The sequence below is a fragment of the Apis laboriosa genome, unplaced genomic scaffold (assembly GCF_014066325.1).
Source record: "Apis laboriosa isolate Shangri-la unplaced genomic scaffold, ASM1406632v1 scaffold1321_cov151, whole genome shotgun sequence".
Classification (NCBI taxonomy): domain Eukaryota; kingdom Metazoa; phylum Arthropoda; class Insecta; order Hymenoptera; family Apidae; genus Apis; species Apis laboriosa.
The window spans coordinates 831,866-847,060 of record NW_025221248.1 but is presented as its reverse complement, the minus strand read 5'-3'; the positions used below and the strand labels follow the sequence as shown (position 1 = coordinate 847,060).

Here is a 15,195-nt window from a genome sequence, read left to right as displayed (position 1 = left end):
TCAAACATATAATAATAAATAAAAAACATTAAGCATAAGATATATATCTAAATTTTATATAAATTTTATATAAATTTAAAAATATCTAGATAAAAATAAGATAACTAAATTTAAAAGAATTTTGCATTACAAATTTTGGTAATAATTGGACTATTTTTAAAGGTTATTTAAAAGCAATAAAGATAATGTATTTTTTATTAATATTGTCATTACAAACATTATATATATATATATTTCTAATATATACGTATATTAATAAATTTTAAATTTTCGACATATTATAAAAACATTTAAGGTTTTGATAATTTATACAAATAATGCAAACATACATACAACTATGTGTTAAAGGAACAACCAAAAAAATTAAGCAAAATTTATATATATGTATATATATCATTGTAATAAATAAAAAACTAATAATAAAAATATGAGAATTATTTTAAAATACAATTTTTCATAAAATTTAATAATTTTATATGATTAATAATTTTCGTGAAATAAACTCATTTAATATTTGAATGCACATGAAATAAAAATTTATTTGAATTGAAAATTTATTTGTTATTGAATAAATAACAATAGTAATTAAAAATTTTGGAAATATTAATAAATCTGTTTGTACTTGTTATTCATAATTATATTTTAAATAACAAAATCATTTTTTACATGAGCTAATTTTTGTTGCATTTTTTACATAAATTATTTATTTTATTTAACGCATAAAATGGAAATTTTAATGGAAATAAATGCAACAATTACAGATAAAAATCCATTGAATATAATATAAGTAACATATTTTTGATGATTTATTTTGCATTTATTTTTAATTATTTTTAACAAATTGATGTATTAAAAGAAAAATTTAAGAATATTCAAATCAATATTATAAATGTATTCATTGCAAAAAAACAAATATATGTTCTATTTTATTTTATTCTATTAGCATTAAAATCTTCAAATATTTATTATAATCGTTTAAAATATAAATTAAATAACTTTCAGTTATAAAATTATGATAAATAAATCATACATTAATTAAAAAATTAGAAAATTTAAATTTTTAATTATGTAATTTATTATACAATATAATGAGATAATGATAATTTAAACTAATAGAATTTGGATAATAGATGATGGATAAGTATAAAGTGTTTTTGATCAATTACTTGATCTTGATTAATTGGAACTTTTACAAGGATTTCAATTTAAATATTTATTTTAATTTTAATTTTAAATAATTTATGCATTTAAAAAATTAGATATTTTAATTATTTAATAATTTGAATTTTTTTAATTCAAAACATTTAAAATTAGAATTAAATATTTAAATTGAAATCTTTGTACAAATTCTATTTGAGTAATTAATCAAAACTAATACATTTATATTTAATTACCCAATGAATCAATCAGTAATGAATCATATTTTCAACTTGAAATAGAATTATTTTTCTGTATATTAATTTATTTCTTATGTTATATCATTATTCATTTTCGATATAAATATAACTATCGTAATTATAACTGTAAACAATATAATAAATAAAAATACAAAATAAATCTTAAACAATAATTTTTTATTTTGATATAAGATTTTTTATAAATATCGATAGTTGTCTGATACTTGCCAATCAATAATTGAATGCAATCAATTAAAGTCTTATATTCACTTACATTTTATATTTAAATATTTTATTTATCAATACTGAATCGATTCGTTGGACGGATTATAACTTTTTAAAATAGTTATTAAAATATTGATTTGTCAAAAATAATTAAATGTAAAATGCAAAGAATCACCATAAATATTAGCTATATATGCAATGAATTTTTGTCTATAATTATTAGAATACTATTGATATATATGGAATACTATGAGAAAAAGGCTCGTACAGTCATTGTAACAGGTTCTCTGCATACTGCACAGGATATCATGCCAGGAGCACATTTTACACACGCAACCATATGTCCACATGGTAAAAATACTACTCCTAATTCTCCATTATAACAAATTTTACACATTCTTGCATCATCTGTAGGTTTACTATTTTGTATTTTTGTATTTGATAAATTTTCTGCACTTTCTTTTATAGATTCTGTATTGCTTGCAATATTTTCTACACCACTATCTTGAGAACTTGATCCTGGATTGCTATCTGTGCCTTCTTTCCTTTCTGTTTCTATATTTGCAGGTTGTATTTTTGTAATATAACTAGGTAAATTCATTTGTATTGTTTCCTGAAATAAGTATAATATTACATAAGTAATTAAATAAATAATAATTGAATTATTAATTATGCATGTAATATAAAATATAATATTTATATTTTTACTTCTTTTGAAGGTGGAGATACATGCTGGCCTGTTATTTTATTCACATAATCTTGTCCTTTAACTGTTAATAAATAATAGCACTTAGAAAACCACTTTGCATGTTGTTCCCAAGGATTATCTTCTGGTTCCCAATCTTTTAAACCACATCCACAATGATAACATATAGTTTGATCACCTTTTCCCGTATAATAAAAACCTGCATCTGCTAATTGTTCTTTTGTTTGTGGCATAGATTTTGGCCATGTTGAAAATGTGTTTAATCTAGCATCATAACTAGCATATTCAGGATGTAGAGGTCCCTTAGGCCTTGTCAAGCCTAAACGACTAAGTTTAGCAGTGCTTGGTAATTGTAATTCAGTTGAAAAATTATGATTATCAGGACCAGATGTAAGTCGATATTCTAAACCGTAAGGGCCACATACATCTCTACTTCTTGGTCGTGGTGGGATGATTGTGTTAGGATCTACTCCTATTGGTACATTACCACAATTTATTTTACGAATAAATCTACATCTTGCTGACCATCTTTGATGATCAACCATTGGAATGTCACCTTCTACCCATTGACATATTTCAACTTGACATTCAAAGCATCTAACTTTATCACTTTCACCTGTATAATAAAATCCAGCAGCTGCAAGTTTTTCAGGTTCTATATATGATACAGGCCAATTTTCAAAACTTTGAAGTCTTGCTGCTTCAAAGCGATAATCAATATTATCTACTTCATCATTCAATATATGAGGTGTTATAAGAAGTGGTGATGTTAAATGTGCATTTGTTGAAGTTTTGAGGTTTGAATCATTTCCAAAATCTCTGTGCTTAATAATACCAGTCATCTTATTTTTATTGCCAAATCTATTATATCCAAATCTATTAAAGAAAAATGAAATAATTATTAAATGATATATTGAACAATTGTTATATTATTAATATCATGTTTATAATTATGTAAATTTTATTGGAATTTTATTAATAATTTCTTTTTCCATTATTAATATCTTTCATAATCATAATTTTATTTTATATTGTTTTTTATTTATTTTATAAATAAAATTTCTCTTTCTTTTTATTAATAAAATTAAATTTATTTTCAATTATATATAGCTGTTTATATGAAACATATGGAATGTGTACGTATGAAAAATGTCATGTTGAATACACAATTGTTATATATTTATAGAACATTGTTTATATGTCATATTATTTACATTGAAAAAAATAAAGGAGAAAGGGAAAAATTCTAAACTTGTTAGATGGTTGCAATGCTGTTATAATTTGTAAATGATAATGTATCGTGAACTTTTCTCAGTACATAACGTTAAAATGATGCAGCCTATATATGCCATATAACTTCGAACTTCCGAGAATTCTCCCTCTTCCTCTATGTATCTGTGTATCTATGTGTGTGTGCGCGCGCACATGCGTGTGGGCGCATGTCGCCTGCCTTCCTTCTCCTTTCTTCCTTCAGTTTATAAAGACTCATACTGTTCTCCACCCTGTGCAATGTTGCCGCTTTTATGCTATTTTAATTTCTCTTATTGCATTACACTATATGATCATGAGAATGAAGTGTATCGACAAGGGCGTAACAACTTATATTTTTTATTTTTTAATAATTTTATCTTAAAATTGAATGAATTCATAATAAGATTATAAAAATCTAATTTATATAAAAAATATATATATATATATATTATTATATAGTATAATAAATATATAATAAAGTTTATATAATATATAATATAATATATAATAAAGTATATATATTTTATTAAAATTTAAGTTAGGAATTTTCATATATAAATTGTTAAGATTTTAATTAGAAATTAGATAAAATAAATAGAATATTTCGATATATATATATATATTTCGAATATATATTTCGATAGAATAGATAAATATTAAATGTTTTGATTTAGAAAAACTTATTTTATATAGATTACTAATCAATTTATTAAATTATATGGTAAAAATTTATAATGATTTTATTCTTTTTTTTCGGAATGTACTTGTCTTAAAAATATTATTTATATAAAATTTAAGTTTATTTTAATAATATATTAGATAAATTTTTAAATTTTCAAAATGTATAAAATATATTTATATAATAAAAGATGATAGAATTAATTGTTATCAATTTTCAATTATGAGAAATTTTTTTTACATTTTTATCATAAAAATCTATAAAACTAAAGTTAAAATTATTAATTAAGATTAATAATAATAAATTAAAATTGAAGATACTTAAGATAAAAAAATATTTTATTAAAAAAGAATAAAATATAGTATTTTCATTTATTTAATCATAGAATGGAATCTTTAGTCTGAACTTTCACATCTGTTTCATTTTGTGACATTTGGCAACAGCGTAATCAAGAGTAGAAAAGGGAGAATACAACGGAAGTTGGTATGTAAGAAAGATAGATTCAACAAACATAACTCATCATTTCTTTGAAGCAGGAATGTAAATGCTTTACGAATTACATTTATTATACAGAGTATTACTTTTTATATAAATTATTTAAATAGTATTTCATATTTGAAAAAATAAATCACAAAAAGTATAATTTCATATAAATTTAATTAACTTATATAAATGATTAATAATTATGATTCGTGAAATTCAGTCTGCTATTCTAAATATTTTATTTTTAAATTAACAATATTTAATTTAATTTTTAAATTTTTTTAAAGAAATATTACATTCCAATGATTAACAAAAATAGAAATATATTATAAATATAACATACCTATCAAAATAACTGTAAAAGTAAAACACGCACTTTGTTTTCACACATACACACACAACTTTTATACCAATCTTTAACGTCGACCTCCGACGTTGTTACTGAAGCGTATGCAAGCGAGGGAGGTTATTCGGGAATACGACACAAGTAAGCCTCACTGCATGCGCCATCTAGTGATCAAAAGGAACTATCTATAAACTAATGATTATGATGAATATTTGAATCTCAATTTTGAAACAAATCGAAATTATTTAATTTTGAATTACATTACAAATTTTAAATGATTTAACATTATTAGAAAATAATTTTGTATCATTATTAGAAATATAATACAATCTTATTTTATTTGATATTTGATTATCTTATTTAGATATTACTTAAATCACGTGAAAAATGAATCATCCTGTTCTTTCATTAATAATTAAATCTAATTATTAAAATAATTTTTAACAATAAGTTAAGATAATAAGTTAAAAAAGAATATGCACAATTTATATGATTAAAATCATGGTATATATAATTGCAATTATAATAAAATAAAATCATTTCATATTTATTAAAAAAATTAATTAGAAATATTAATCAATTTTAGATTTTTAAGTTTTATTATTGTTGTCAATATTATTAATAAGAGTAACATTATATTTTTTCTGCAATATTTCGTTATTATTATAATAATTTTATTATTATTCTATTATTATTATTAAATATGTTACATTAATTTTATAAATGAAAAATCTAAAAATGAAGTTGATTTTTAATTTTATTATAAAAAATTAGTATATATGAAAATATGAATTATTTTGTTTATCAATATTATATTAATTATTTTTATATTATCATATTAATTAATATTATAATATTATTATATGTTATAATATTACATATATTTTAGAAATGAAATTAAAAAATAGAATACTGATAATATATATTTTTTCTTTTATAAGTGATGATTTTCTCAAATGTTTAAATGTTGCAATTCATATTTTTATAGTTATTGATTTAAATACTTTTTTGTAAGGAAAAATTAGAAAAAACGAGAAATACATCTTTTGTCAAATATTTTAATAATTGCAATAATAATATATAACAATAGCCGTTGTATTTATCTCTTTTTTATTTTTTTTTTTGATGCAATAATATAATCAAAGCATAATAATAATAAAGACCATGATTTATATAGATATTTTTACTCATATATCAATTTATGCGTAAATTTTTCAAAATTTTTTTTCCAAGAATATTAATATAGTAAAATATTTTTATATTATTCTATTGTTATTTGTTATTTAATTTAAATTATGTTATATACATTTAAATCTACATAATTTATATGAAATATATATTTTTTTAATATGAGATAAAAATATATATGTATATTATGTATAAAATTATTATATGAATTAATACGTAAATTTATTATAGTTTCGAAAATTTACCATTTTAATTTTTTTGTAAGAAATGAATCATAACATTTTACATTCGATATGTTTATGTATAATTTAATTTTATTTACATAAAATATATCTTAATAAATATAATTAATTCTTGAAATAATTTTTTCTATTGTTTGCTATATCATTTAATGTTTTAATAATGAATCAATGAAAGATAAAAGACATCATACATAAAAAATATAATTAATTATGAAAAAAATGTTAATATATTATTTATAAATGCACATATTTATGTTTTCTCTCAATACTTTTTATATTTAATAAAAATCAAATAATTTTAAAATTATAATATTATACATTAAAATTATTATAATATAATATATATATTTAATTTGTGCTTACCTTTAAAAAATGCACATTTAATTCACCAATTAATTCAATAACTATTGATCTATAATTAATTTACAGTTAATTAATTTATATAAAAATTATTACAATTGTTGACTAAATAATTATATCTTATCTTATTTTATCTTATCAATATGCTAGATATTAGTTTAAGATATTGTATTGTATGATTATTGTACATATTGCATATTGTATATTATATATTGCTATATATAATTTATATATAATTTACATATAATTTAAAAAATTATATTTAGCATAAAATAATTCGTAAAATTGAATTTAATAACTATTATATAAATATAAATATATATGAATATAAAGTTATAAAATTTTATTTATCTAAATATTTATATTAATATTTTTTTAATTTTAATTTTTAATTAGTTAATATGATATACTTATGAGTAATGTATATTTAATTGATAGAATTTTATTTTGTTTAATAAATTTATATCATCATTTCCTGAAAACTCTTTCATGGAAGTAACATTCACATTATCTTTTTCTTTTATTTCATTCTATTCATTGTGAATGTCATTTTTAACTCAAGTGATAAATATCAATTCTTGGAAAATTTATCTCCACAAATAACTGATAATATATTGATAGTATATAAATTAAACTAAAAAATCTATCAAAAAAAATCGCACAATAATCACTGTAATTATTAAAAATAGCAACATAATATTCTATTTAATAAAAATTATTATGTTTCAATTATTCAATAATATACTTGATATATAGTTTTAATCTAATAGAATTAAATCATTTTTTTTCTTTTCTTTTCTGTTTTTTTTGTCTACAATATAATTGATAAAATAGATATAATTTTTACGTTTTAAATTATTAAATTTATATAAATTTAACAATATATTTATTATTTGCTATATAATTTATGATAGAAATGTACGAACAATAGCTTTAATTTCTTGTCTACACATTAGACAATATGTAAGAGATGGCGCACAATAAACACAAGTTGCTAAATGTCCACAAGGTAAAAATACAATAGCTATTTCTCGATCCATACAAATTTTACATAAGCGAGCTTCTTTTAATTTTCTATTTTCTTCTTCTAAAGATGCTGAAACAATGGATAATATATTCTTTTTATTAATTATTAATTATATCTTTAATTAATATCTAAATGTATTTTAATTAAAATATAATAATTTATTTTAAAATTTATTTAAATTTATTATTATTATATTTAATTATATTAAATTTATTAAATTTTATTTTATATATAAATTAGTGATTTTATAATTATAATCTTTCTACTAAATAATATATTTTAACATAAAATTATTATCATTACTTACTAATTTCCTTGAAGTTAACATTTGTCTTTCTGTTAGCTGTATGATTAAATACCTTATTTTCAATTGAATGTTCTTTATATTCATTTTTTTTCATATTATTACATTTTTCTATATTGTTTGTTTGTTTCCTATTCCCATATGATTTTAAAAACAATAGTTAATTTTAGTTAGTTAATTTTAAAAACAAGAGATTCAACTTTATTTACTAAATGATTTACTACTAACTTTGTTGATTCTTCCATAATTTGCGCACAAAGAACATCTTCTACAAGTTGATCAGGATGTGTGTATGGTATTCCTACTTCCTCTATTCGCTTTTTCAAAGCTCTTTTTACTTTATCCATATGTAATCCAATTTCTAAAGCTATCTAAAAATGAAAATACGTATAATAATAATAAATATATTTTGAAAGTTATCAAAATTATCTATTAAAAAAATACAAAATATATAATACATTACTGTTACTAATGGACTTTCTAATAATTTTTTTAATGTTGCTTCTGTAATTTCTAATGAAGATGAAGAAGTACATGACATTTCAATTTTATCTATATTTTCGTCTTCTGTTATACCAAAAATCTATATAAATATAAAATCTAATTTAAAATTTTTAGAAAATATAATATAAGTGTAAATTGTATAATATTTACTTACTGATTGATCTAATGGTGGTCTATTATTAATGCATTGTTTGATAAATTCTTGTCCCCTTACAAGATTTACAAATTCACATTTAGGAAACCATTTTGCATGTTCAATCCATACATCATCTGTTGTTTCCCAATTTCGTAAGCCACCATCACAATGAAAACATCTAACATGATCACCATATCCTATTATAATATTTTAATACTATTAGTTTAATATTTTAATACTATTAATTTAATTATTAGTTTAATCTATATAAAATTATTAAATCTTCATTTTATATTATTTGTATTATATTATATTTTATATTATACCATCATAATAAAATCCTGCACTAGCTAATATTTCAGGAGTTTGTTTAATATTTTCTGGCCAACCATTAAAAGTATGTAATCTTCCTTCATATGTTGCACAATCTTGTTTTTTAGGAGTTGTATGTGTTTGTATTCCTAAGTCCAAAAGATTTGATGTTGTACCAGATATTAATTTTACATTATTTAAATATAAATTATCTATTAAAAAAAATTAAAGTAAGAAATAATTAAAAAAAAGAATAATCTTTTTGGAAAAATAATTTTTTTATATATAAATACCATCTTTATCTTGATGAATATAAAAATTACAATTAGGAAAATATTTTCTATGTTTTTTATTTGGATCATCACCAAGCTCCCATTTTTTTAAAATACCTCCACAATATATACATTGTACCTATAAATAATATAAATTATATAGAAATAAAAAAATAATGTTATAATATATAATATTTAAAATATTCTCAATTTTATATATGCAAATACACATTTATACGCAAACACACACATATAATATATATTACATATAATATAATAAATATTATTATTTATTTTTTTAAATTCATTATTACTTCATCATCATGTTGAAGATAATAAAATCCAGCTTTGGCAAGATTTTCAGGTAATACAATAGAAGAAAGTGGCCAATTAGTAAAAGATTGTAACCTATGTGACATGATTCTATATTTTTTTTGAGATTCTTTGTATTGATAAGAATTTGTAGACTGATATTCAATTATATTATTTTGTGATATTTCTGTTGATGGTGATGCCAATTCATTATTGTTAATTGGTATTAAAGGAATATTACAAGTACTAGAAGGATTTTGAACAAAAGAACAATTAGGTTCAGCTAATCGATGACGAACTATAGCTTGATCACCATAATTCCAATCAGAAATTTTTACTCCACATAAAAAGCATTGTACTTCTAAACCATGTCCACTATAATAAAATCCAGCTTTTGCTATTCGAGCAGCATCAACTGCAGCATTTGCTGGCCAATCAGTAAAAGTTTGTAGTCTATTTGCTTCAACATTCATTTTCGAAATTCATTTATATTTATATATCAATTTTATTAATAAATCAAAAAATTAATTAAACTTTAATATATTTGATGTAGAATAAATGATCATTATATTTTATATTAGGAACTCAATTATTTTAGAAATATAGAAACATACTGGTTTAATATAATAATCATTTAAGTACATGTCACCTCACAAAGTATAGATTAACTGACAAAGTATAGAAATACACTATATTTTATCTTCTATATAATTAAAAACTTCTATTTCTACGCTTGCGCAAAAGTTAGGATTTTTTTATTAGATCTCTGTTTAATTCAGATTTTTATTTAATATATTTTTCTAATATTAAATTTAAATTAAATTAAAATGATTATCATTTTATAAAAAAATTTAATTTATATAACATGTAAAATATTATATATATATATATAAGTTGAAATATAAGTTGAGAGTCTAAGCAATTAATTGTATCTTAGATACAAGTTATAAGTCATAATAAATTGTTATACTTTTTTAAAATGCTGATATTAAAAAATATAAATAAAGTAAGTTTTTTTGTAAAATTGAATATTTATAATAATTTACAATAATATTTATAATAAAATTAGTTTTTGATAATTAATTTCTAAATGAATTATATATATTATATATATATCATGATGATATATATTATATATATATATATTTATCATGATGATAATTTTATAATTTTTTTCTTTCTTTTATTACCTACATTTAATAAATATAACTAATATATATAATCTATATGTTATAATTTGCAAAAATTTATTTATAAAAAGATTTTTTATTGTTTAGCAGTTTTTTTTTCATGTTTAGATTTCTTTGATCAACCAACGATTGTATAATTCTAAAGTAAAATTAAATGATGTCGTTATAGTTAGTGCAACTAGAACACCTATAGGATCATTTCTTGGAGAGTTATCTGGTTTATCTGCACCAAAACTTGGAGCCATAACTATACAAGTATCCATTTCTACTTTATATTAATTAAAGAAATAATAGAATTGTTGTAGATAAATAATATATAATTTCAATAGGCAGCAGTAGAACGAGCTGGAATTCCCAAAGATAAAATTACAGAAATATATATGGGAAATGTTTGTCAAGCTTTTTTGGGTCAAGCACCAGCAAGACAAGCTACATTATTTGCAGGTTTTTTTTTACAATATTGTTATATTATTATATTATATATATATATATATATATATAAAATGATACAAATAATAATAAAATGACACAAATAATAATATAAATATATTTTTAAATTAGGACTTTCTAAATCAACAATATGCACAACAGTTAATAAAGTTTGTGCCAGTGGCATGAAAAGTATTATGCTTGCTTCTCAATCATTACAATGTGGCCATCAAGAAATTGTTCTTGCTGGTGGTATGGAATCAATGTCTAATGTACCATTTTATCTTCCTCGAAAGGAAATTAAATATGGAAATATAAAATTAGAGGTATAACAATGTTTTTATATATATATATGTATATTTTATAGAATTATAGAAAATATTCTTATGTATTTTTATATTTGATTTTAATATTAATTTATTCATTTATCATTTTTTAATTTAATAGGATGGTATTGTATTTGATGGTTTAACTGATGTTTATAATAAATTTCATATGGGAAATTGTGCAGAAAATGTTGCAAAAAAATTAAATATTACTCGTGATGAACAAGATGAATATGCTATTAACAGTTATAAACGCAGTGCTGCAGCATATGTAAACAAAATATTTCAAAATGAACTTGTTTCTGTTCCTGTGCCTCAAAAGAAAGGCAATCCTAATAAAATATTTGATGAGGATGAAGAATATAAAAGAGTTGATTTTGTTAAGTTTGCAAAATTGAATACAGTTTTTCAGGTATTAATTTTAAATTAATTAAGATTAATTATTATTTAAATATTATATATTATTTTATATTAATTTAATTAAAATTTTTTAATTAATTAATATAAAATTTTTTTAATTTAATTAATATAAATTAATTTAAATTTTAAATGATAATCTTTAATTATTTATTATAAAAGGAAAATGGTACGATAACTGCTGGAAATGCATCAACTTTAAATGATGGAGCTGCTGCATTAATTTTGACGACTACAACTGTTGCTGAAAAAATGAATTTAAAACCTTTAGCACGAATTATTGCATTTCAAGATGCTGCAATTGAACCCATTGATTTTTCTATCGCACCATCTATTAGTATTTCTAAGGTAAATTTTTTATAATATATGTAGAATATTTCGTTTAATACATTGTGCGATTTTTCAACTATTTTTGGCTATTAATAAAAGAATATTTTTAAAAAATGATCAATATTGTAGGATAATAATAATAAAAATTCCAAAAATAGTCTTTCTTAATAAAAATCAAAATCATCTTTTTTAAATAAAAGTATATATTTTTTTTCTAGTATGTTATAAAAAACCTTAAGAAGAATTTTATTATATATATTATTATACATTCATACATAAATTCATTCATACATTCGTACATAAAATATATTATATAATATTTTTATTAGTAATAGATAACAAATTACTTTGAAGCAATATTCTATGATCACATTGTTCATAAATAATTAAAGTCATTAAGAATTATTATTTTCATAACTGTAAATCTAATTTTAATAAAAATATCGTATAATATATGTAATGAACACATTACAGTATTCGGACTCACAGTTATTGATATAACATATCATTGGAAAGCATATGAGTAAAAAAATCTAATATGATTATTGCTTCTATAAATATTTCGTTAAAAAAATATGGCTTAAAATATATAAATCTAATATGTAAAATAGATGGCTTTACCACATCTAGATATTTATCTAATCTGAATATAACACAATCTGATAATGTAATCTTACTATACACACCAATACTACAGTAATATTTCACAGCTCCATTTTAATTATTGGAACAAACGAATTAGAGATGTTATTTTGATCAAAAACTTATGTTTCAAGAATTACAATAGTTGTTGTCTGGATTCATGATTCATAAATTCATGATTTTTAAGATATTAATAAAAATTGTTGTTTCTATATTGAATTATATGTATCGATGACAACGGAAATCGGAATCCGCAGAATGCGAAAATAAAATATAAAATAAGCTTTCAGCCACCAAAATTATGATAAGTGAAATTACATTGATAATGATATCAGCAAAGTTGAATAAGAAAGATTCATGAACAATATGACATGAACAACATATATAAAGAAGACAATTGAAAAAAATTAAAATAGATAAATATGATATCATAGTGATATGTATCAGTTTTTATGATAAAAAGTGTGTAAAAAAAATTTAATTTATTCAAATATATAATTAATATATAATTGTTTTGTAAAAAATCATTTTGTAAAAGAATATATTTTTTTCAGCATATGCTAATTTGATTTATATTTTTATATTTTTGAATTTGTAGTAGTAATGATTACTTATATGAGACATTTCTATTTATATTGCTTTTCTATGATATATATAATTTAATAAATATAAACTAAAATATTATAATATTTTAATATATTATTATATTATATATATAATAATTATATATTATATATTATATTATAATATAATATATTATTTTATAATAAATTGAAAAATATATATATATTCCTTTAAAAAGTTTAAAATAGTTTTGATTTTTCTATAAAAATAAATTATTTTTTTTTATTAAAATTTTTTTTATTACATGACTATAAATGATTGAAAAATTGCAAATCGTTTTTAAATAAAAATTTTGATAAAATAGTTTTAAATAAAACTCTGCTACAATAGAATATTAAATAATACTTTGATGATATATATTATATTGTGTATAATTATATGTATTTTATTTGTTTAAAAATATATTAAATATTTTCAGTTACTAGAAAATACTGGAGTTAATAAAAATGATATAGCTCTTTGGGAGATTAATGAAGCTTTTAGTGTAGTAGTAATTGCAAATCAAAAATTATTAGATCTTGATCCTAATAAAGTGAATATTCATGGTGGTGCTGTATCTCTTGGTCATCCTATTGGGCAAGTATTTTTTATTAGATTTTTTCATATATTTAAACAAATTTAAAAAAGTTATAAGTACTTTTAAAATTTAAGTATATAAAATTAAAATAAAATTTAAAAACTTAAAATTTTAGTATGTCTGGAGCTCGTATTGTAGTACATTTAGTACATGCTTTAAAAACTGGAGAAAAGGGTATTGCATCTATTTGCAATGGAGGCGGTGGCGCTTCATCAATCTTAATTGAAAAATTGTGAGTTTATGCTACAAATTTTATATAATACAATGAATGATAGTTACATACTTATATATTAATTCTTTTATATTTTATTAATTATTTTATATAACATTTTATATAATAATAATTGTATACAATATTTTTTTTTTATTGTGTATGAAGATATTTATATATACAATTTTTGTATTAATATAATTATATTTTTTATAATATATTGTTATAATAAATAGATAATGTAAAAAAAAAATTATTTTTTAGAATAAAAATTTTTATTTATTCTACAGGTATCATACAATATCTTTTCCACCAATATTAACATTATACACAAAACATCCTTGTTCACTTTGTGATATTTTAAAAAAGGAATTGCAATTACATTTTTTTGGTCGTTATCAGTTACAAGAAATTGATATTACTGCATCTGGAAATGAACAATATCTGAAATTATACAAAAATGAAATTCCAGTTCTTTTTTTAGAAGGCCAATTTCTTTGTAAGCATTATTTAGATTCAGAATTATTAGAAAGAAAATTACAAGAATTTAATCAAAATTAAATATTAATAATACATAATTAAAATATAGAATAAATATATATATTTATATATATAATTACAAAATACTTATCTTATTTAAATGTAATTGATATTTATAATTTTTTATGATAATCGAATATGTAAACAAAAAATTAGTGATCGTTA

At 19.7% G+C, this 15,195-nt stretch overlaps 2 protein-coding genes across 5 annotated transcripts; one reads left to right on the top strand and one right to left on the bottom strand.

Moving 5' to 3' along the window:
• Positions 1 to 1,555: 1,555 nt before the first annotated feature.
• LOC122720794 (death-associated inhibitor of apoptosis 2) lies at positions 1,556 to 10,338 on the bottom strand. The gene is made up of 10 exons (XM_043947771.1): positions 9,747 to 10,338; positions 9,454 to 9,571; positions 9,175 to 9,372; positions 8,867 to 9,045; positions 8,672 to 8,791; positions 8,437 to 8,579; positions 8,212 to 8,339; positions 7,792 to 7,973; positions 2,331 to 3,203; positions 1,556 to 2,235 (listed from the first exon to the last, which is right to left on the bottom strand). The coding sequence occupies exons 1-10, from the start codon at positions 10,215 to 10,217 to the stop codon at positions 1,870 to 1,872; spliced, it is 2,778 nt and encodes a 925-aa protein (XP_043803706.1). The 5' UTR covers positions 10,218 to 10,338; the 3' UTR covers positions 1,556 to 1,869.
• A 180-nt stretch (positions 10,339 to 10,518) lies between these two features.
• On the top strand, positions 10,519 to 15,079 carry LOC122720767 (acetyl-CoA acetyltransferase, mitochondrial). Of its 4 annotated transcripts, none has more exons than XM_043947727.1 (9): positions 10,519 to 10,750; positions 11,104 to 11,189; positions 11,264 to 11,378; positions 11,496 to 11,689; positions 11,811 to 12,101; positions 12,269 to 12,454; positions 14,121 to 14,278; positions 14,395 to 14,511; positions 14,781 to 15,079. In XM_043947727.1, exons 3-9 carry the CDS (start codon positions 11,315 to 11,317, stop codon positions 15,049 to 15,051), a joined length of 1,281 nt encoding a protein of 426 aa, XP_043803662.1. In that variant the 5' UTR covers positions 10,519 to 10,750; positions 11,104 to 11,189; positions 11,264 to 11,314; the 3' UTR covers positions 15,052 to 15,079. The 4 variants fall into 4 exon arrangements, with proteins under 4 accessions (XP_043803662.1, XP_043803659.1, XP_043803660.1 ...); XM_043947724.1 differs by having other exon boundaries at positions 11,043 to 11,189; XM_043947725.1 differs by having other exon boundaries at positions 11,025 to 11,189.
• Positions 15,080 to 15,195: the final 116 nt, after the last annotated feature.